Raw genomic sequence first — 24,230 nt, forward strand, 5'->3', positions numbered from 1 at the left:
AGATCAGCCCTTCAGGCCCAGATCAGCCCTTCAAGCACATATCAGCCCTTCGGGCACAGATCAGCCTTTCCGGCCCTACCATAACCTGTTACCAATTTTAGACCTAACAACAGGAATTCCCATATCAACTTTCTACTATTACTGAACTAGATTCCTTAACTATAAGCAGGTACTTATATTAGAAACTAGCTGATGCCTATGTTATCCAAGTCCAGATTCTGATCTATTTATACTACTATTGTTCTTCCTTGTTAGGCAGAGCACCTTGAGAAGAGCAGAAGAGAACAGGTGGGTCTGAAAAAAAACCTGTCTAACTGCACTTCACCATTGCCATGGGATGCGGGTTGGCTTCTTTTCTATGGTAAAGTCAGTCCTTGCATTGATTCATAACATGGCAACTTAAACAGTTCAACCCCCCTCCTCTCTTGTCATTGTTATCTGCTTCTGCTACTGTGGCTCTTTGTCTGTTTTTTTGCTTCTGTTGTATGGGAAATGTAACAAGACTGTCAAGTGCATGATTACAACTTTTCTCCATCATCTACTATTCGTTGCTCCATGCTCTGTTTTCCTCAGTCTTCATTTACCAGTTACAGTCAGTGCTTCTGCTTTGTTTTGCCATTGGTTTTGAAAGCTGTTATCAATACTGCTATTCTTTCCAGTGGGCGATGGATCATGGGTGGGTCTTCAAATTAAAATGCTCACATGAAGGATTGAGGGTTTTAACCTTTACTACAACGTGTGGGAAGTTGGATCCTAACAGCTCTCACCAGTTTCTTAACATTGTCATTGTCCTAAGATATTATATAGGGAATTGATATTCGCAGCCCTCTTCCTTTTAAACGTTTTCTGGACGGCTGTTTCAAGTATACCAATTTGCAAAGAAAGGGGTGAGAATATCATTCCCTGTATTATGTGGTAACTATAGGGGACGCAAAATCCAGGTTAATGATAAATGCCGGAACAACGGAATAAAAGTAGGTAATTCTCTAGGTAATTGTTTAATCATTATGGTATCTGGATTTATAAGGTTATATGGTGACACCCAAAAAGCTTGTTACAATGCTTTATTACTAGTGTTTCGGTAACTGGACGGTCACTGTGGGTATCAATCCCAACAGGCAACAGTCAATTCTTCGGCCCCACAAGGACAGGAATGCTCAATCGGGACAGTTGTTGGCACATGATCCTGGTCCAACGAATATCCCATACGTAAGATACAAACTGCAAAAATCAACGGTTAAGCTTTTTGATTCAATGTTAACAGGGGGCGCATAATCGTCCCGGGGGGGCGAAAAAATCATCTCCCTTATTTAAACAGCTGTCAAATATTAATACAGTTCCATAAAAGCTGTGAGAACTGAGAAGCAACTAGTTGATTCCACACGTTTGCTTAACCCTCGTAAGTCTTCTAGGTGATAGACTATGGGTAAGTCTTCGTAAGTCCACATGGTGGCCCACAAGCAAAGGTCTTTCTACACAGCCTCATGACCCAAAAAGTCTTGTATCCAATCAATTTAAAGTCTACACATAAAAACAAAGGGTGTTTACTTAGAAGGACTTAGACCCACCATCAATGGTATTGGTTCATCCCACCTTTTCTCATCCTACTTAGTAACAACCTCTCTCCCGCAATGCTTTCTTCATGGGATCATCGTTTTGTACAACCAAATCTCCTGCAATTATGAGATTTCTGCTACTCCCCCTTCTCTCCTTCCTTCTCTTCCACTCTCAAATCTCTGAATTTGGGGTTTCAGGCAAATGCAACGAAGATGAGAGTGCTTCGTTGCTCCAATTGAAGAGGGGGTTTTATATTTCTACTGATTCAGGACTGCAGGTAGCAGTGTCATGGAATTGGAAATGGGGGACGGATTGCTGCAATTGGGAAGGAGTCACGTGCGACGAATCCGGGGTTCACGTGATTGGCCTCGACCTCAGTAGCCTCTCCATTAATGGCACAATCAATTCCACCGCTCTCATCGGCCTTTCCAATCTCAGAATTCTCAATCTCTCTTACAACAAATTCAATTCCATTCCTATCCCTTCAGGGCTTGACCACCTCTCGAAACTGACCCACCTCAATCTTTCATATTCGGGTTTCATAGGCCAAATTCCAGAGGAAATCTCACGTATGAAGAGCTTGATTTCTCTTGATCTTTCGACGGATCTTGTACTCTTTTTTGACCGAAAGTATGTCCTCTGTCCTTTAGTACTCCAAAACCCAAACCTAAAACAGCTCATTCAAAACCTATCAAATTTAAAGGATCTCTCTCTCTCTCGTGTAAACACCTCAGCGCAAGGTCACGAACTTTCTTTCTTGGCAAACTTTTCTTCTTTGGTCACCCTCGATCTCAGATCTTGCGGACTGCAGGGGGAATTCCCTGCAAGCATTTTCAATCTGCACAAGTTACAGACCCTTGACATATCGTACAATCGACTCCTCTCAGTCTATTTGCCAGAATTTTCTAAGGACTCAGCTTTTCAAGTTTTGGTGCTTACAGGAACACAATTATCTGGGGAATTACCTGTTTCGATTGGAAATCTCAAGTCGTTGGTCAAATTGCAGCTAGGTTACTGCAATCTCTCTGGATCGATCCCATATACACTGGAGAATCTTACACAACTCGTTCACTTGGACCTGTCCTCTAATAATTTCACGGGTTCTACGTCATGGCTGGCAAATCTTATACAACTCGTTTACTTGGACCTGTCCTCTAATAATTTCACGGGTTCTACGTCATGGCTGGCAAATCTTACACAACTCGTTTACTTGGACATGGCCTCTAATAATTTCACGGGTTCTGCGTCATGGCTGGCAAACCTTACACAACTTGTTCATTTGGAGCTTTCAGACAACAATTTCAGCGGCGAGCTCCCGTTTCTACCTCAGTTGGAGAAAATCATGGAGGTGTACCTTGATTATAATCATTTCACGGGTGCCATCTCGTCATCTCTGTTCACGCTTCCATCATTACATACGTTAGTTTTAAGTGACAACCAACTCGATGGCCAACTCAGTGAGTTCCCTAATGCATTCTCTTCATTGCTGGAGGAAGTCGATTTGAGCAACAATAAGCTTCAAGGCCCTATTCCAATGTCGCTCCTTCAACTCCCAAGGCTTGAACAACTCCGGCTTTCTTCCAACAACTTCAACGGCATGTACGGGAATCTCACCATGTACGGGAATCACAAGAAACTTTTGAGTCTTGATCTTTCAGGAAATAGCCTGTCAATCGACATTGGCGTGGACAATTCTTCCTTCTTTCCACAGTTTTTGGAACTAAAGTTGGGTTCTTGCAACCTAAGCGAATTCCCGTATTTCCTGAGAAATCAGAATCAATTGGTTTTTCTAGACCTTTCAAACAACAAAATCCGTGGTGAAATACCCACATGGATATGGAATATCCCAAATTTCTCTTTGAATCTCTCTCACAACATGCTGACAGGTATTGAGCCGTACAATATTTCCTCAACTCAGTTGGAAGTTCTCGACCTCCATTCCAACATGCTACAAGGGTCAATTCCACTGCCACCACCCAACACTTTCATTCTCGATTACTCGAACAACAATTTCACATCTGTCATCCCATCTGACATTGGTTCTTACATCACCTCTGGCTTCTTCTTTTCACTCTCGCGAAATAATCTTACAGGAGAAATCCCTCCATCATTCTGCGATGCCATGCTATTGGTAGACCTTGATCTTTCTAACAACGGCTTGAATGGCTCAATTCCGCAGTGTTTGGTTGGACGCTCTGTTGATCTCCATGTACTGAATCTAGGGGGAAACTTCTTCAGTGGCACAATTCCTCAAACTTTTGCAGACAGCTGTAATCTACGAATACTCAACCTGAATGAAAACCAATTAGAAGGGCATGTGCCAACTTCTCTGGGCAAGTGTAGGGAGCTACAGGTTTTAGACCTTGGAAACAATATGATAAGCGATACCTTCCCTTCCTGGTTATGGAATATGTCCACTTTGGCTGTTCTTATTCTACGAAACAATAGATTCTATGGCCCTATTGGAGATGACAGAACCAATTACGCCTTCCAAATGCTGCAAATCATTGACCTATCTTCCAACGGTTTCACGGGGAATTTACCTTCGGAATTCTTCAAGAGCTGGAAATTAATGACTACAACGATAAATGAGGATGATAACCATATCCTTGGATTTGGATTTGCATATACAGGATACTACTTTGGATCTGGTGACGTAGTAAACGACATGTACTATCAATTTACAACAACGGTGACTAACAAAGGGCAAAATATGGAACTACCGAAGATCCTAACGGTCTTCAAATCCCTGGATCTCTCCCAGAACCAATTCCATGGGGACATTCCTGAAGCAATTGGGGAACTAAACTTTCTCCACATGCTCAACATGTCCGGCAACAATTTTACGGGACAGATTCCTAAATCATTTGGGAATTTATCGCAGCTCGAGTCATTAGACCTATCTCGGAATAAGCTTTCAGGGGAGATTCCTCAGGAACTGACAAGTCTTACATTCCTCTCAATGTTGGACCTCTCAAAGAACTTCCTTGTGGGAAGAATACCTCAAGACCGCCAATTTTCTACATTTGAGAATTCATCCTTTGAAGGAAACCCCGGTTTATGTGGGACTCCGTTGTCAAGGAAATGTGAAAATAGCAAAGTGCTAGAGCCATCACCATCGCCATCTTCTGAAGATGTGGCTTCACGATCAAATAGGGAATGGTCGTTCATACCGATGGGATTGGGCTATGGAGTAGGATTAGGAATTGTGGCATGGTTTCAAGTGTTACGACGGCGATAAAGGAGAAGACGACTCAGTACTATCAGGTAAACGTGTAAAACATTATTCCAACTCTATAAAATTCCTAATGGTCCAATGGGTCTAAAGGATCCGAACATTAATTGACATGATTTGGGCACAAAGGGTATATCTGAGCCGTGCCCATTGGATCCATATCCTAAGGTTTAGAGCTATCTCGAATTGTGACCCAGTCATGGCCACTGAATCTGATGGACTGTTCTAGATCTGAATGGAGGGTGCCAATGTACAAAAATACTCCTCATATTTTCATTTATTAGTCTATTCATGAGGGGTATTTTTGTAACATTAAAAAACCCTACTCAAAACCACTCAAATATTGTTTTCCCACTTTTCGTTTTTATCTATCTCTCTAGTTTCTTCTCTTCCTTCCTTTAACCCTGACGCCTAAGTGTGTACCATAAGGCCTATGACTTTCCGACGGACAATCTGATTTGTAATGTAGGAGAGCTTGGCTTTATATATATGGGACTTGCTAGGCAATTTCATAGAAAACCATTTCGCACCTGGCTGTTACATGTGAGAACAACCCCATATGTGGACTTCTGGGCATATTTTGTCTTATGCATTTAATTCATCTGATGTGGCTGTTCTCACATGCAAAAGCCAGCCGCAAAATGGCCTTCCGCGAAATTGGCTAGCAAATCCCTTCTTTTAATTGTTTTGTATCTTAAAAATACATTTCTATAAGCTTTACTGCTATTTTTACCTCATGAAAATACCTTACATCTTTAAGCTCTACTGCTATTTTTACCTCACAAAAATTCAATTATAAAAGCAAGTACAGAGAAGGAAATTGTGCTGCATATTCATTTGCTAATCATGCTTGTTCTATCAGGCTTAATGAAATCTTTTGGAACTTGATGGATCATGGATCTACCAAGAGACACGAGAAGGGCGGTTAGAATTGATTAGCGCTATGTATTACTAATGTTCAAGTTAGATAAGTACTTTATATGGTGGTGTGGGTTCTTTAATATTTTGTTTAGGTTTCGAAGGCAAGTCTTGCTTTTGTACTTTTGTTATTTCTATCAATAAAATTTGGTGTTACCCCGGGTTCTTAGATAAATTCTGGGTTAAAACAGTGGGGCTCACTACATTGGATGATCCAAACTGTTCATCTCTATAATGTATATGAGTGCTAGGTTCATCCCAAAACGCCTATCTTGTTTCTTTCATTCTTGGTATATGAAATATGAGCAAAAGATGAGAAAAAAATAATTTGGGCACATCTGTTTTGGAGAGAAAGGGCGGGGCGGAATCATGGAAGATTGGGTTTCCCTCCAAGAAATTTTTCTCAACTCCCCATGTCCAGAAGGAGAGGCTTCCCTTTGGTTGCAAAAGCATAAGCACTCTATGTTAGGCCCAAAATTGGTAACAGATAGACCTGGCAAACGGGTGCGTCGGGCCGGGTCAACCCGAGGGTGATGCGGGTGCGGGTCCACAGGTCGGGTGAGGAAATGACCCGCTTTTTTGCGGGTCAAAATTTAGGTGACCCGCGCGGCCCGCGGGTGGGCTGGGTAAACCCGCGGGTCACCCGCAAATATGCCGCAAATATGGGGATTGTAATAATTATTCTGATTTGACCGCATCTGTTTTTTCCGTAATTGTCATAACCTTCTATATGGTATTTTTTTCGTAATTTTACAATTTTATAACCATTTTTAGGTAACTTTATAACTTTAGCTATTTTACTTTTTTTGTGTAATGATTACTTTTTTTCGTTTGTTTGCTAGCAACATTCGCCATGTGAGCATCTTTGCACCACGATGACCACTTGCCGAGAAATTGCCATAGGAGAAACTTGGTAGCAAATTCTTATAAAATAAAAAACAGATGGAAATGTTATCAACACTACTGTTTCTTATGAGCGCACTCTCACTTTATTAAAAGTATGGTATGGCCCACACCATAGGATGATCCAAACCGTCCATTAGATGGGCCATAGCCTAAATAGGTTATGCTCCAAAAATCATTTATATAGGATGATCCTAACCCTCCAATCTGAAAGTTAGAGGGTTGATCCTAACCCTCTATAGATCGGAGGGTTAGAATCAACCAATGGAAATAATTTTGGGGCATAACCTATTTTGGCTATGGCCCATCTAATGGACGGTTTGGATAATCCTATGGTGCAGGCCATACCGTACTTTTTATAAGTGAGGAGTTCCCTCATAAAAAACAGTAGTGATGATAACATTCTCAAAAAAATTAAAAAATACTGTAAAAATGCGGGTGCCCGCAGGTTGACCCGACCCGACCCGTGTCCGCAAATTTGCGGGTGGGTCGGGTCGACCCGCGGGCACGGGTCGCTTTTGCCAGGTCTAGTAATAGATATGACAGTGACAGAAGAGCTGATCCGGCAGGTCCCAGCGGTTGACTCAAGAGTTATCCTGCGCAAGAGCGCACAAGGTCAGAAGACCAACCCGGAGTGGTAGCTCCGGATAGGCTCTTCGACACTCAAGTCAGTATGAATAGGAGAGAAGCTAAACATGGGATTGTAACTTTTCTTAGGGATCCGGTCCTTTACCTTGGAATTTGTGAAGGCTGTTTATAGCGAGAGCCTTGGGTAGTTGAATTACCTACCTCAGGACAAGTGTCAGCCCATGTGTGGGCCTAATTTTACCTGCCCTTGGTAGATTACCTAGCTACCCCTGAGATTGGTGCCAACTTCTTAGCGGGCCCTCCGGGGGCACATGTCGACAGCTAATTGGTGGTGACTTTTCGTACCCCATCACTCTACTTCCTCTCTTCTCTCTCACCTCATCAAACCTTCAAACATTGCTCTCTCCTCTTCTTCGCCTTCATCATCACCCAAACAGATTATGAAGACGTAAGAGACCAACATTATCACACTCCTCTTTCCTTTCTCTACATTTCTTGCTTTCATTCATGACCCTCATTATAATTTAATCCAGACGCATGTGGATAGAGACACTCCCACATTCCATTCAGTCTCGAATCATCTCCTTCATCACCATCGAGAACCAGAGATTCTGCGCCCAAACCCTCCAATTGACGGCCACCAACATTTTGAAATCGGGACAACATGATTTCTGGGTTCAGAAAGCCGCCCACAACCTGCTCGATGCCGTCTCTCCCGAAAACCCGCTCCAGAAATCCAATTCTAAGTTCTTCTGAAGAAGAAGAAGAGGAAGAAAAAGAAGAAGAAATTGAGGCATTACCCAATTGGCTCCGTAGTCTTACCCCCACCGATTCCCTACTCTTCCTTGCTCCCTCTCTCTCACAGAGATTTACACACAAATTCCCAATGTAGTAATTTTTTAGACGGTAGCATAGTGGAAATTCCGGTCATTAAAAGTGATGATGAAGAAGAAGATTTGATTCTGCGTCTAAAACTATATCACTGGCTAATGAAATACACCATCTCAATTTGTGCCGCGACTTGGAAGTGGGTGATCAGTTAGCAGTTCTGGGTCTCATTGAACCTTGGGAAGCAGATGATGAGACGGCATCAATTCTGTTAACTCGTCTTTCAGCTAGGACTAAAGAATTTCCATGGTCTGGTCAGGTTCTGTGCTCAGTCATACTGCCCAAGTTGTTGATTCTGCACGAACCAGCGTCTCGAGTGCTGGTGACTGCGACAATTGAGTACTGCAAAGTCCATCAGAGAGCGGCGGTGGACTCGCTCTTGTTTCCTTTGGTCCTTCACAGGGAAGGGATCAACACCCCACTGTGTGATGTCCTCACTAGGATAGTTAGGGAATGCTTGCACCCAGCTCACATTTCGGAATTCTTACAGAAGCTTCTCTGTGGGGAGGAAGGGGCAAGGAGATTCATGTGCTTGCCCCGCCACCGATGCTTATTATCTGAGGAGTTGGTATGGACTGAAGCATTGTTTTGTTTCAGAATATCTTGAATCAGAATGTTTATTTGACTTCGGATCCGGTTGATTGTCTCATCTCTAGGCTTGTTGAACTGGTCAGTAGGTTTTCAAAATCGTTGAAGTTTGGGAATTTTTTGTTATGTTTGGTGAACAAATGTGCTCCTTTATCAAAGGTCCAGAAGATTACACTTATGAAAGTGGCTGAGGGGACCAATACTTTCATGACTAAATCTACATTATCAAAACTGGGTACCCAGTAACTTATGCCATATTCATTGATTTGACTCATTCACTCTTTCATGTTCCTCTGAAGATTGATGTAGCCTTATGTTTCATCACAGCTCTGCTTGATTTGGTCCCATGTTTTTTTTTTTTTTTTTTTTATGTGGTTATATACTCGACACACGTAGTTTTTGCTTATTGCGAATACTGGTTTCATCAGGACCACCTGTTCTTGTCAATGTATTATAGTTCCATCTCATCTGTTTGGAGAGATCAATTTATACATTATAGCACTAATGGAGACATTGTTCCCTGTTTGACTGAGTATTTCCCCTCTTAGTGAACTTGTTGAGTCTTGACTCTCAAGTTTATTATGCTTGGTCAATTGGGGCTGCAAAACCTAGTGTAGCCTGGACTTGACTTGGCTCTCTTAAGTCTCTTCAAACTTGATATATTTATTTTTAGGGTAGTACTTTCTTGTAACTTCCTCATTAATTATCTAGAACTTGCATTAGTTTATCCAGGATATATGATTCCAGGAATGTGTATGGCTGATGTGTTAAGATATTGTATGGCTGATGTGTTTAGATAGTACAAGTTTTTAGGTTTGTCCTAAATGTCAGTGTAACTATCACCAGGGGCTCTCCAGACCAGCACATTCCATCATGTGGGAGTTAGGGAAGCATGTATTTCACCTGTGGTCAGTGTTAGCCTGTGAAATTCTTATGGGGTTACCCCATGACATACCTAATGGTGATCAAGCATAGGCCTCTCTTTATGCTTACCATACCCTGCATATGAGTTCAGACTTTCAGAGATGGGTATAAAGAATCAGTACCTTTCACTAGACACCCATTGGACAGCTCCCTGTGCCTTCACTCGTAAACTTCCTCACCATTCGTGCAGTTGTTGGTGTGACTGCAAAGGATGTTCGTGTCATGTTCTCAAAATAGAGTTGACGGTGCATTGCCAACTGCCGTTATTTGGGTGCATGCTTGAGTTTATAAGTGGTTTGTGTGTGTGCTTCTGGTAGCTTAAGTGAATCTTGAGTTCGCTGATCTGGTTTCCAACATATGTAGATGAGCATAGATTCGCAGCAGCGACACTAGTTTTTAGAGGGGTGATGTGCTTGATCCTGATGTTTATCTCATGTAGTACCTGCATGAAACGTAATGTGTGCTGACGGCAGGAGTTCCATAATTGTTTTAGGCTGCTCTTGATGAGGGGCTTTGGGTGGGCAGCTATCTGTATGTCACAGTTGAAACTTATGATGCCTTCATTAAAGATATTAAATGTAAGAAACTAGACAAGGAAAGAGGTAGTTTGTGGAACAAAAAGGACTCTTGGAAAAATCTGAAGGTTTAGAGATTACTAACTTGGGACGTGAATTGCCCCAAGCCCTTGTTCCCAGGTACATCGACGTCAGCAGAGACATGATCAGATTTTTTTCCATTTTTTAATCCTTGTTCCCATGAGTGCTAGTGCTTTGGCCCATCGCTTGGCCAAATCGGGCGCTACTAGAGACTTGTATTCTGGGTATCTTCTACCCTTTGACGTGCACTTTTAATCTCAGTTTTTAATGTAATTTGTGATCTTTTTCAAAAAAAAAAAAAGAAGAAGAAGAAGAAGAAGAAAGAAACGTGTTTAATACAGTGAGAATCGCTATTATAAAAAAATAAGTTGATGCAGAAAAGGTAAAACAAGTCCAAGCATCATGTTTCTTACATCCTCATCATCGTGGTACAACAAGGAGTTGGAGTACATTTATAAGAGTTCTTAAAGGGATAACAAGAAGAATAACAAGAAGAAACATAACTGTCACTTTAGTAATTTAGAGAACAATTACACACACCAAAAAAATATGCGCATCTACTCTATCTTGCATCATTACAGTTAGTCCATTTGATTAGGAATGCGGCCTACTAACACAGAAACATAACTGTCACTTGAGTACTTTAGAGAACGACGAAACACACCAAAAAACAACACATCTTCTCTATCTTGCGTCATTACTGTTACGTTCATTTGATTGGGAATGCGACCTTCTAAGATTTATACTTTTCTTTAGACAAGAAGAGAAGAACTAGAGGGAGACATCTTCTTCATGGCATGGAACCTGGGGCCCTTGTCTGAGAACTTAGTAGTGGCATACAAATTGAGGTAGTCTTGGAAACGGAAGCTGTCAGGATATAGAAGGTCAGGAGCTGGGGAAATAAGGGCTTCAGCTGCAGGGTTGTAGAAGGTAGCAATAGATAGCCTGCTCCCCTCCTTATTGGCAAGGACACGATGCAAAGTGCTCTTGTACCTACCATTGCTCAGCACCTCCAACTGGTCACCCGTGTTTACAAAGATGGTGCTCTTGCCTCCCAAAGAAGGGGTTGCTGGTATGTCCACCCATTCCTCGTCCTTGAGGAATTGAAGACCCGGCACCTGATCATCTTGGAGCAGAAGGATGATTCCACCAGCATCAGTATGTGATCGGAGTCCCTTCACCAGCTCCGGTTGAGAACACTCTGGGTACTTTGCCAACTTGGTCCCCACATAAGGCCTTCCATCATCTCCCAAGAATTTGTTCTTCAAGTATCCCTTCTCTAGCCCCAGATTCTCAGACATGAGTTCTAACAGCCTCTCTGCCAGTTTAATCACTTGCTTAATGTACTCTTGTATTGCTTCCCTGAAAATGCATATGATGTTTGTTAGTCGTAAGTCGTAAGTCGTAACTCATAACCTATTGGCATTAGTACTTTTAATTATGATTCCAGTGACACTAGTTACCGCAATTCTTCTGTGAGGCTTGTTAAGTCATCGATGTTGGATGTAGGCAGATAACGCACGGAGAATGTGCTTTCCCAGTCCACATCTGAGGCAGTCCACGGCTTTGGGCACTCTTCTAAGAAGCCTTTGGCCATCTCCGACTTGTAGAAGCTTTCCTTGATGCGCTCCTCGTAGTGCAAGTTAACTAGTCCCTTGAGCTTCTCCATCAATCCTTCATCCACTCCATGGTTTGCAACCTGTAAATATTACTCACCCATGAATGATGTGATCATATTACAATAGGGGAATTATCTGATGTGAAATACTTACAGTGAAACTTTGCTCAGTGAATCTCATCACTGTACTAATAAAAAATAGGATGTTTATGAGAAGTTGGTTTCACTTGGCTTCTACTTTCTGGGTCATGGTGCAATCAAGTGGGACCAACCTCTTATCACCGTCCAATTTTCGGATTGGATGGTGATAAGGTTTACTGAGAGTGGAACTTTCACTATAATTGCAAATCATTCCTTCTATACCTAAATCAGCAACTTCCTAAATACCTGAAAAAATCCCCACTTTTCACAGGCCTCTTGCAGAAGCACCATGGTTTCTCCCCTCTTCGTGCCGTCAAGCCCATCAAGGTCCATGACTGGAATTTCCATATCAAGTTTCTACTATTACTGAACTAGATTCCTTAACTATAAGTATGTACTTATGTTGTAAACTAGCAGATGCCTATGTTCTCCAAGTCCAGATTCTGATCTATTTATACTACTATTGTTCTTCCTTGTTAGGCAGAGCACCTTGAGAAGAGCAGAAGAGAACAGGTAGGTCTGTAAAAGAAACCTGTCTAACTGTACTTCACCATTGCCATGGGATGCGGGTTGGCTTCTTTTCTATGTTAAAGTCAGTCCTTGCATTGATTCATAACATGGCAACTTAAACAGTTCAACCCCCCTCCTCTCTTGTCATTGTTATCTGCTTCTGCTACTGTGGCTTTTTGTCTGTGTTTTTGCATCTGTTGTATGGGAAATGTAACAAGACTGTCAAGTGCATGAATACATCTTCTCTCCATCATCTACCATTCGTTGCTCCATGCTTTGTTTTCCTCAGTCTTCATTTACTAGTTACAGTCAGTGCTTCTGCTCTGTTTTGCCATTGGTTTTGAAAGCTGTTTTCAATACTGCTATTCTTTCCAGTGGGCGATGGGATACTTTGTGGGTCTTCACATTTGTGAGAAGCAAAAATGCCCACATGAAGGATTGAGGGTTTTAACCTTTTACTACAACATGTGGGAAGTTGGATCCTAACAGCTCTTTCTAGTTTCTTAGCATTTCATTGGCATAAATTATTATCTAGGGAATTGATATTCGCACCCCTCTTTTTATTTTAAACTATTCTGCATTGTTGTTTCAATTCCTAATTATTAGATGTTAACGACTAAAAGAGAGGGATCCCAATTTAAAAGGAAGGGGTGCGAATACATCCCCTGTATCATGTGGTAACTATAGTATTTGTACATAATCATAGAATTTGGAGGGCGTATCATACCATTACAAGGGAATACTTATTTGATGAAAAGTCCTTAACAGAGAACATGGCTCTCTAGGTAATTGTCTATTCATTATGGTATATACGAGGATTTATAGGGTTATTTATGGAAGTATTGTGGCAATCATTTATTTTCTTATGGTGACACTGGACACAACTAAAAGATTGCTACAATGCTTTATTAAGAGTGTTTCAGTAACTAAACAGTCACTGTGGGCACCAATCATAACAGTCAAGTTTTGGGCCCCACATGGACAGGAATGTGCAATCGGGACGGTTGATCTTGTAGATCATCATGCGGTCACACACATGAACTTGGTCCCACAAATATGACATCCGTAAGATACAAAATCAAAGGTTAAGCTTTTCGATTAAACAAGGCTTGACACGCCCCAATTTAACAGGGAAAAGATCCATCGATCCAACAATTAGGATAATTTAATCCTAGATATGACACAACCGTGTTTTCATAATAGGGGGTGAACTCACCTTGTCCTGTATGCTTAACCTGCTGTTACAATTCTCAAAAAGTTGTGAGGTTAAAGCATACGGGCCAAGCTGAATTTGTGCCTATTATCAAAACATGATTGTGGCCTTTCCACTTTTCTACTTGGTCTTTTTTTTACTATTTTTTTTTTTTTTTGGCTTCTGATTTGCTTGCATGGTACTTAACTCAAATATTGAAGATTCGAATTGTGATCTGTTCACTCGGATGCTATGGATTTCAAGTTTTATCTGATACTTGCAGGATATACAGAGCAACACACATAGTGACTATATCTTTTCTCCTCCATTACCTACGTTTTAGGTTATTTAGCTTTCATGTTGTTAGAATATGTGAGATCCACCGTTGGATTAGGTGTAGATCTCACCGTTAGATCTTCTTGTGGGAGATTAGGCACCAATGGATTCTCTTTGTAAGCATCCAAGATTAATATAATTTTCTATTATTTTACATGGTATCAGGGCATGGTCGCAGAGTTTCGTATTTGCCGCAAGCCATTAATTGCCACCGATCTCTTCTTCTTTTTTTCTCTTCTTTGCTGCCCATTTCGGCTTTTGTCCATGGTCCGACACTGGTCCATCGTGACTCATTTCTTCCGGCATTGGTCCATAAGGACCCATTTCTTGCCCATTTCGGTATTGGTCCATAGTGACACATTTCTTGCCCATTCCGGCAATCTTGCACATTCTGGCATTGGTCCATAGTGACCATTTTCTTGCCAATTCTGGCATCGATCCATAGTGACCCACCATTTCTTGCCCATTCCTGCATCGGTCTATAGTGACCTACCATTTTCTTACCCATTCCGGCATCAGTCCATAGTGACCCACCATTTCTTGCCCATTCCGGCATTGGTCCATAGTGACTCATTATTACTTGCCCATCGAGGCTTGAGTCTTCTCTAGAATCTATGATCCATTGGCTTTTATAAGCCCTCTTGGCGGCATATTAACAAGCGGCGTTTCATCAACAACATCACAATACTATAACATCAAGGGATACTCATCATCAAAATTCGTGAGAGTGCTCAAATCATAGGATTCTATTTTCCTATGGGAATTTCAAGTCGAGGTTTTTATTTTTGATACTGGGGATTTTTATGGATCTCTGATCGAAGGTTGACGGCCACACAATCTAACATACATCTACTCTATCTTGCATCATTACTGCTACGCGCATTTGATCTCCATTTCTTTCGATGGATGTAAAACAAATTTTTTGTCATTTTTTAGTGTAAAAATGGGCGTAAATTTTAACCAAAGCCCAGTTCTCAAAACATGGGCCGGATACAGGCATTAAACCTATTCGGGTGCCCATATGCCAAAGAAAATAAACAGTAAATAGATCTAAATTAAAGACATACGTACATAGATCTAAATTTGTCGCTATTGAATTTTTTTACGAGGGATGATAGATGCTCTTTACTTAAGAGCTAAAGAAGGGCCCTTGAATAGATCCACGACATTAAGTGCCACCAACTTCAGTTTCTCAACTAATTTTAATAATGATGTGGTTCTATTCATGGGCCCTTCTCCAGCCCTTCCATAATGAGGGCCCTTGCATCTATCATTCCTCTTTTTTTAAATATGCAAATTGATTGATTTTCCGTATTTATTTATGCATAGGTTTATGGACAGATCCATTGTTTTAAATTTCAGTTTCGGTACCAGTTTAGGACCCCACTGAAATCTGGTAAAACAATAAAAACATTATTTTTTTTTATACCAAATTTCGGCCAAAAGTGCGAGAGGTTCATCCATCACTGCAACACTGTCGGAGAACGGTAAACACTGTAGCGGATGTCCTGGCTAAAGATGGGGCACATCTACCCGATACTCGATTCGTAATTCAAATCGAGTCGGGTACTGAAGGCCTCCTGTGAAGACATTGTAATTTTTTCTTTTCTGGGACATCTTGTCCCTGCCAGCTTGTACTGTTTTGTTATTAATAAAAGTTAACTTTCAAAAAAAAAAAAATCGGCCGAAATTTCGGTAAAATATTAAATTATTTTTTAAAAAAACAAAACAGGTTTTTGGGTGAAATTTCAGAATTTTCGGAAAAAACAAAATTCCGACCGAAATTCCGAAATTTCGGACGAAATAAAATACCATTTCGGATATGATAAGTTTCGATGTCGGTCCCTACCGAAAGCCGAAATTTCGGATTTCGGTCAAAATTTAAAACCATGGACAGCTCTAAATTGGTCATCATAGAAATAGACATGGGTTTGATATCCACACTCCCTTGCAACAATAATAACACTAAAATCTTATATTTACAATTTTTAATTTGCTTTTAAATGGTGTTAGAATTTCAAAGATGCTCTCAATAACCAATTAGAAATATGGTACATAAAGCGAGCATTGAGAAATAGGCCCAAGCCCAGCCCTACTAAATCTAAAGTCAGCCCAAGGTGGTCTGCTTACTTGGGCTTTCAAACGGTCCAAGGGTGAAGTGCTTTCCGTAGAAGTATGAGAAATGCTTTAGTGCCTACAACTTAAAACCGTAAAACAGTAAGGCACACCCACTATTTTTTCTAGTGAGCCCAACTTTTGGTTGATCCGGACCATCCATCTGATGGGATGGATACCTGAATGGGATGCCTGGTGGGCCCAAAATCATGCCAATGAAAATCCTAATATCCAATGAGAGTTGATATTGACAACTTTTCTGATTGGCTGCGGAGAGCATCTGGAGAATTGTAAAAGCTTTCAAAAGCTAATTAATAAAGTACAAAGGAGTGGATTGTCAGTAGTGAAACAAGGGAGTGCAGATATCAATTTCCTATCCAAGAAGCTCAGGACAGCGATCGGAGGTCTAACATAAGGCCTATCAGTGACCATCTACTCGATCCTGGATTTCTTCAATAGCATCTGCAAACCTCTAGGTGTGAGGATTCCTTTGATCCATGCACTCAGAATTGAACCGAGTGACCCTCTACTTGATCCTGGATTTCATCCCTTAACGGTCCAACCTATCCACCTTGCTCTCACTGAGCCTGATGCAATTCATAATCACCCTCACTTCCGCCTCATTGGAATCCTTCATGCCGATGGGGCTAGAGAAGGCCCACCTAATAGACCTGGTCTTGTCTCTAAGGACTCCCCCTACTCCAGCAGGTCAAGGATTACCAATGCTTGAGCCGTCGAAGTTTTATCTTAACCATGCCTGGATCCGGAGGGGACCATTGGGGTGAAGGCACCTCCACCTTCTCTTCAATAAAACAAATCTCTCTCCAGCATTGCCCTTAAGTCGCAACCAGAAATATACTTAAAACCATGGTTTTAAATTTCGATGGTTTTAAAACCATGGATTTCGGTGGAGACAGACACCGAAATCTCGAAAACCCGAAACGGTATTTTATTTCGGCCGAAATTTCGGAATTTTGGTGGAAATTTTGATTTACGAAATTTCACCCAAAAAACCTGTTTTTTTAATTAATTTAATATTTCACCGAAATTTCGACCAAAATTACCGAAATTTTTAATATTGAATAAAATATTATTTTCTTTGTTTCGCCGGATTTTGGCCGAAATTTCGAAATTTCAGGGGTCCGAAACCGGTACCGAAACCGAAATTTTAAACCATGCTTAAAACAAGGCAAGGACTTCACCGACATGATAGTATGCAAAATAATATTCATGAAGATGTAGTACAGTATTGTGGTCCTCTAGAAGAGTTTTTTGAATATGCGAGCATTCCTCTCCATCGAGAGGACCCAAATAGTTGCAACCTTGATGTTAGTGATTCTTTTCCTTCTAGAACAGCAACAATACCGCAGGAAGAGAAAGATAACACTGCTTTTGCCCTTTTGTAGGCCAAGGGGCAAAAGATTAAGCCTCAAATAAATCTACAATACAGCTAGGCAACACCCAAAACACCCTTAAAAGTTCAAAGATGAATGCCCAAATATCCATTCTAAACCTGCAGTGGATAAACAAGTGATTTACTAACTCCTCCTTTGAGCTGCACATGCTGCAAAGGGCGGAAATATCCCCACCCTGATGATAACTAGGGATTAAAAGTGCTAGTCCCCTTTCTCAAAGAAAGACTAAGAGTAACTCAATCATCACAAGAAAAAACCCAATATATATATATATATATATATATATATATATATATATATCAGATTACCAAATCCATCCCACCATTAAAACATCAATTTCTAGAGACATAAAAATTTACTTTTGAGAAAGATTATAAGCCTGGGTTTAAACAGAACTTGTTAACATAGTATGTTTGCTTAATTATTATGACAAAGAAAGCTTTACATACAACCACTATCAACTTGCAAGTCTCAATAACCTTCCAAAATACAAATAGAATCAAAGCCCAGTAACATAATTTATGAACCCATGACTGAGCTACTAATGGTTCCTACGCATTCATCAGTCAAAAGTCAAAACCACACATCCATCACAACTTAAGCAAAGTGGGTGTCACGAATTGGGCAGGTAAAGGTCTATTTCAATTGAATTATGTATCTAATGTCAGGTAATTCTCCACCAAAGACCCAAAAAAAAATCCAACACAAGCAATTGAAAAATCAATAAAATTCACATGAAAGAGCAATATAGAAGGCTAAATTAAAGTGGTAGCAATAAATTACACAGACCCATGTTCCAAAGAGTAATTTTTAAGCCAGAATAGATCAATAAAAAGGGTGAAAATGACCTGATTGCTGATTGGATTTATTTGGTGTTGTGGTCTTGGATGAGGTCGTCATAAGGGTCTCTGCGACCAGGGACTTGGCTGATCTGGGCATCCCATGAAAGCTGTGCGTTGTGGCGTTCGAAAGTCCAGAAACCGTAAGGACGGAGGGGGAGACTCCACATCTCCTTAGTTTTATTGCAGCGCTCTTTCACAGCGTATATGCGTTCCCTATTCTTTCGATCTCTCTCTTTTGGGTCCTCCATCATACGAAGGATCAGATTCTCTGCAAATTCCATCACAAACCCCATTTTCTCTTGCTATTTCCAAATCCCTCTGCCCTTCGTTTTTGTTGGGTGGGGGAAGGAACTACATATATGGGTCTGTAGTTTGAGATTTTATATTATAATATGTTGGGCCCACCTATTTGGAAGATCTAAGCCATTCATTCATTGGCCCCCCCATAAGATGATCCTAACCCTCCTAGAGGTTTCTACTCTGTCCTTTGAAATTTCAGCCAATGAGCTGTTTGGAAGTAGGGAAAGGGTTAAGGGTGTTCCCTGATTTTTTACACCTTAGGCACACAGTCTGATGCGTGGGGCCCACCATTTTACACCTCATTTTCATAGGTTCCTAATTTATTTTGACACTGCCACGATTTAATAATTGCACAAATGCAGCTTGTCGTTTCTTTTTAAATTGGAATCTGATGGCTTTTTGGGAACGTAAGTAACCTTTGACAGCGGTTTAAATAATGAAAGACAAGACAGTTTAGTGCAATTATCAAAACATGACAGTGCCATTAGTAGCCTTTTTATATTGTAGAGCCCATCATTTTAGGTGGGGGGCAATATCCCCGTCCAAACCCATCCATAAGGTGGGGCCACCATTTATAATATGTTTTGATGGAGTGGGTCACACCAACTCCACTCAAACCCGTACATCGAGTGGGGCCCACCAGTTTACTTCATGTTTTGATGAAGTGGTGCCACCATTTTACATGCATAGCATCAGGGATGCAAGTTTGGCCCTGTCAGCCCTGACCCGTCCTGAGCCCGAACAGGGTCAGATCTGGATTTTCCAACCCTGAGGGCGGGTCAGGGTTCATTTTCTTAGACCCTGACTCAGGTCAGGTCGGGTTCTAGGTTAATGCCTCGGGTACCCTGACCCGGCCCGACATTAAGTTTTCTATTATAGAATTGAACCATCTATGCATGTTTCTTTTGCTAATGTTTTCTATTATCTTGGATTGGTGTTTCTTTAGATTATTATTATTAATTGTCTCTGTTGCCCGTCATGTTATTGAATTCATATTGTCTTATTTTGTTCATTTTCTCTGTTTATAGATCATTTTGTTCTATATGATAAGCGATTGCTTTATTTTTGGCACTCTTAACAGGTATTTGCACTAGGGTTAATTAGGGCCGGCCCGGCCCTACCCAATCAGGGCGGGCCAGGGCCAGCACTGAGCCCTGTAGGGCGGGCCATGGGTTGAGGTTTATCGGCCCTGACTCAGGGTCAGGGCGGGTCAGAGCCGAGATAATGGGATCCAGGGTTGGGCTAGCGTTTTGAAAAACCCGACCCTGTTGCAGCCCTACATAGCATTGAGAGCCTACCGTTTTAGACCTCATTTTTTTGATGGGCTGAGACTCACTATTTTACACCCACAGTGGGGTCCGCCAGATTACACTGCATGTTTTGATGGGTGGGGCCTATCTCCACCAAAATATGCCAAAATGTGAGCCTTGTGACAATAACCATAGAAGGACCATGCTGAGGAAGTTAAACGACTCCCAGAGATTTAGCTCCTACAAAGGTTTGTTGCACTTTCCAGCACATGTGAAAGATAAAAACACCTCTCGACTGATATTCATGAAAAGATAAATGAGGTCCAAACATGCGAATATTCAAGGTTATGAGGACTCTAAACATATATAGGAATGACCAAACAAATGTACTATTCTGATATTAAGGGGCAAGGTTACATACTGTTCAGACCCAAAATACAGCAACACAGAATTGCCATTATAGAACCATAACTGTTGAAAAGTAGATATATTGGTCAAGGAAATGCTTTCAATATATCTACTTTTGAAAACCTAATATTTCAAGGTTATTAGGCAGATTGTACCTTGCTGCAGACACCACAAGTCTGAATAACACATGCATTCATGCATTTTACTTTAAATGCTTTCAATAAACACCACTTGGGGATTCTCCAAATAGTGCAGTGAAAGAGATATGTCAACCTATAGTAATTCACTAGGTTTCTGCACACATTTTAAATCAAGGATAATAAACTTCTAAAATATCCCCTAAGGAGTTAATTGGCAACATTACATGGTGAGTTTGCCCAAAAGCTTTCCTTCCTTGCAACATGGATATTTTGGTATACAGTTCCAAATTTGAATTTCAGTGATTAATATAAATGACGATACTTAATGGATGAGTATCGTTCATATTTCAAACTGCAAACTTAAATAGAACCAGTCAATCTCACAAAGTAGCATGCCCAACAAATGAACATCCAAAAGTAATCTTTTAACATACTCAAAACAGTACCACTCACCACTCAAAAAAAAAAAAAAAAAAAAAATTAAAACAGTGTAGCTTGTAAAATGCCTCCATTTGGCTTTTAACAATTTAAGTAGGTGAATTAGTGATGGTGGAATTATCCCCATCACGCTTAAGAACATATTCTTTTACTCCTTACATCAAACTTTCCACCTAGGGATAAACAAGGAAAAAGTTCCTTCTTCCTCCTTGAGAACCGAAAATAGAAAAATTCAGTCTGCTCTGGATATTCCGAAAAACAGTTTGTAATAAGAGAATAATAAGGAATAACATCCATTGAGGAATTTTACAGTAAATAAATTTTCCATCATCACTGGTACCTCCAACCTCAAAAATATCGAGGAGTTGTTAGTTTTGAACCCGGGACCTGCCATGAGGTAAGAGCTCTGATACCATGTGAAAACAACCAGCAACTCCAATGACGGAAATCAAGTCTTCAAGCCAATGAATGAACCCAAGAATTTATAGAGAGAAGACTTTTTACTGATAATCTTTTGTCCACATGGGCACAGAGTATATCAAAGTACCCAAGGTGAAGGAGGGAATGATTGTAACCATTGAATAGACACACGCCCTCCATGAATGCTTTCTTTGCCACATAGCATGAACCTCTGCAACAAAGGTAGAAACTGTACTCAAACACCCTAAGAACCCCAACTGAATGCCGGTCACAACGATATCGCACCGCTTTGTGTCAACCACTTTTTTTATTGTGGCTAGGGCTGCCATAAGACAAGCTGCAAAGACATTAGCGACTAGAGTCCCGAATGGAACCCACTTCATCAAACCCTCCCTTCCTAAACCTCGGCCATTGAGTCGGGCCAAGACCCACCTAAGCCAGACGCCGGAGGGGGCCACCAAGCAAGCCAACCATAGTTCAGCACTCATATGGTCACTCTCCAGCTTGGTCCAAACCAATACCACACTGATACCCCACATTAGGCACAACATCAACACCAACACCACTAAAGCCCACATCTGTCGCCTGCAACTATCCATTGTCCAAGTGCTAGAGCTCAACATGCCGCGTCGATCGAGAAGACGTCTGAAACGTGTGGCAGTCCAGACCCCCAGCCAGATCGATATATAAGCAAAAAACATGCCTATGAGCAGACCAAGCATGGAAAATACCCAGTGGCCCTTGGTAGAGAGGTCGAGCATTTTCTGATTCCAGCCACTGAATGTGGTGAGACTGCCCAAGAATCCGACGGTTAGACCAACGGCTAACAGGTCGGACACATGGTTTATGTCTGCTTTGAACACAATGCCCAACCACCCCATTAAGAATGATCCCACCATGTTAGAGGGGAGGTCAAGATAGAGAAAGTTTCGGTCACTTGTGTTACCAACAAAACTAGGTCCGAACAGTTTTTGCAATAAGTACCTTGCAAACACCCCCATAATTCCAAAAACTGCTAAATGAGTATATCGCGAAACACACTCCAATGATCGAGGAATCCTTTTATGATTATCCTTCGAGGATTGGCTACTGTGAGTTTTGTCTCTTGAATCCAAGATAGCATCAATGGAAAGACGATCGGACGATATTGGCAATGTAGCATTAGATATGGCATCATCCTGGAACCAAAATCCATCTCCACTATCTCCTGCTTGTGCAATCTTGATATCTTCGAGTATTTGTGAAGCGAGGGATTCAGGGTGCCTCTCGTCACTCTGAAGTCTTTTGGATCCTTCAACATCCACAGATATATTTCTGGGTTCCATTCTCTGATGCAGCCACAGTTGGATCACGGTTTTCTAATAAGCATATCAGAAAGTAATCAACATGCATAAATTTTCAAATAAACAAAAACGATGAGTTCAAATAAATTTTCCAGAAAGAGGGATCCCAATTACAAAATCTTAAATAGCAAGAATTTATATGAAAATTACCATATTCGCGAAGAAAAGCTAATGCTAAACCAATAAGAGGTCAACCAATGAAATAAGATCCTTGTTTCTAAACGAAAAACTAACCCTAATTCAACTCTTAAACACCTGAAACATGAAATATGCATCCATTCCTCATCAAACACACAAATGCAATGGAATACACAAAGACCCGAAAATCCTACTGCATTATGAGAACACTAAAAACCCTAATCCCTTTTCGAATTTTCGAAACAAAAAATTCCACAAAGGCTCCCTAAATAAGCCCTAAACCACCCATCCGAGAAACCCTAGTAATGGAAGCGAGATAAGAGATCGAAAACGAGAAGGGTTTGAATCAACTCACGTTTTAATTCCGAAGAAAGGGATCTCACAAAGATCCAAGATGTAGATGCTTTCTCCTCGCACTTTGTACAGATGATCTCAAATAAAAACTGTGCTCCTGTTGGGTCAAATATCAAGGGTCCTTATAACATCTCTTCTTATGGTTTGTTTGCTTGTCTGGTGGGTGTTCTCTCTTTCCATTCTATTTTCATGTCGACTAGCCTACCATGAAAAGAAAGGAAGATCCTTAAAACAAGGTGGTAGAATTGAAGGGAGAAAAGTGTTGGGAGTCTGTTTCCCGCCACAATAGATGGTATTCTGATTCTGCCTCGGTCAGAATAAAAATTTTGTTAGAATTTTTTTTTACATTCCCTTTAGTGGGGAATTGGAATAGAAATTGAAAATATATGTGATTCTCCAATTCCTAAATCCAGCAAACCAAAGGCAATCTTATGGCAACATATTTTTTTTCATTTCCACAATTTGGAGGAAAATGATATGGTTAAGACTTATTTTTAAGGGATATATCATCATCCTCTAGGAATAAGCTGTTCGTTCGAGTTATTTTTTTCATGTATGATCAAGCAACAGAAAATAAAGAATTTCTAACAAAAAAAGTTTTTTCTTTCCCGCTGTGTTAGTAAAGGGAAACGCCAACCCGATTTAATTTCTTGCTGGTTAGGGTTGAGGCCTTGGGAACCCGACCAGATTCGAACCCGACCTCCATCCTCTAATTTTATGGTGATTTCTTAGGGTTGTGTTTGTGTTTGTGTTTTTTTAGTATTTTTATGTTTGGTCCTAGGCTAACACGAACCCAATCCAACTCAGCCGACACGATTTGGAAAAAAACACAGGTTAGTCAGGTTGGGTTAGGGTTGACCATCCTCGACCCAAAGGCTCATGTTAGGGTTGAGCCGTTGAGGGAATGCCATCTCGGGTTGGCCTAAACCTGACCTGTGAATAGGGCCTTAGAATCCCATCCTTGCCTGATCACAAAGCAAAGCAACTGCTATGATAGTTAGAAACATCGAATTAGATTGGATATTTAGCCAGAGGCAATCCAAGGTGGAACCCGCTAAATGAACGATCCAGAT

The 24,230-nt window shown here is 40.9% G+C and overlaps 3 protein-coding genes across 9 annotated transcripts in view; 1 reads left to right on the forward strand and 2 right to left on the reverse strand.

Annotated features, from left to right (window-relative positions):
* LOC143858393 (receptor-like protein 7) overlaps positions 1-19,762 on the forward strand; it is a 61,240-nt gene extending 41,478 nt beyond the window's left edge. The window contains exons 1-3 of one of the 5 annotated variants that reach the window (XM_077369038.1): positions 1,568-2,680; positions 2,819-4,824; positions 5,655-5,885. In XM_077369038.1, coding sequence (XP_077225153.1) covers positions 1,643-2,680; positions 2,819-4,798 — 3,018 coding nt within the window. In that variant the 5' untranslated portion in view covers positions 1,568-1,642 and the 3' untranslated portion in view covers positions 4,799-4,824; positions 5,655-5,885. Of the gene's footprint in view, positions 1-1,565; positions 4,825-5,654; positions 5,886-10,953; positions 11,297-19,747 lie in introns of those variants that run through there. The other 4 variants (XM_077369042.1, XM_077369037.1, XM_077369036.1 and 1 more) reach the window with 4 other exon arrangements.
* On the reverse strand, positions 10,581-18,863 carry LOC143858394 (1-aminocyclopropane-1-carboxylate oxidase 1-like). 2 transcript variants are annotated; one of them, XM_077369045.1, is made up of 3 exons: positions 18,373-18,863; positions 11,661-11,896; positions 10,581-11,559 (listed from the first exon to the last, which is right to left on the reverse strand). In XM_077369045.1, exons 2-3 carry the CDS (start codon positions 11,864-11,866, stop codon positions 10,950-10,952), a joined length of 816 nt encoding a protein of 271 aa, XP_077225160.1. In that variant the 5' UTR covers positions 11,867-11,896; positions 18,373-18,863; the 3' UTR covers positions 10,581-10,949. The 2 variants fall into 2 exon arrangements, with proteins under 2 accessions (XP_077225160.1, XP_077225159.1); XM_077369044.1 differs by lacking the exon at positions 18,373-18,863 and adding an exon at positions 12,203-13,098.
* A 1,197-nt stretch (positions 19,763-20,959) lies between the features above and the next one.
* LOC143858660 (uncharacterized) lies at positions 20,960-23,381 on the reverse strand. Of its 2 annotated transcripts, none has more exons than XM_077369361.1 (2): positions 23,159-23,381; positions 20,960-22,650 (listed from the first exon to the last, which is right to left on the reverse strand). In XM_077369361.1, the coding sequence occupies exon 2, from the start codon at positions 22,645-22,647 to the stop codon at positions 21,403-21,405; it is 1,245 nt and encodes a 414-aa protein (XP_077225476.1). In that variant the 5' UTR covers positions 22,648-22,650; positions 23,159-23,381; the 3' UTR covers positions 20,960-21,402. The 2 variants fall into 2 exon arrangements, with proteins under 2 accessions (XP_077225476.1, XP_077225475.1); XM_077369360.1 differs by having other exon boundaries at positions 20,960-22,680.
* Positions 23,382-24,230: the final 849 nt, after the last annotated feature.

The sequence above is a fragment of the Tasmannia lanceolata genome, unplaced genomic scaffold (genome assembly GCF_043159265.1).
Source record: "Tasmannia lanceolata isolate RefF3 unplaced genomic scaffold, GAP_Taslan_0.1 ptg000026l, whole genome shotgun sequence".
NCBI lineage: Eukaryota > Viridiplantae > Streptophyta > Magnoliopsida > Canellales > Winteraceae > Tasmannia > Tasmannia lanceolata.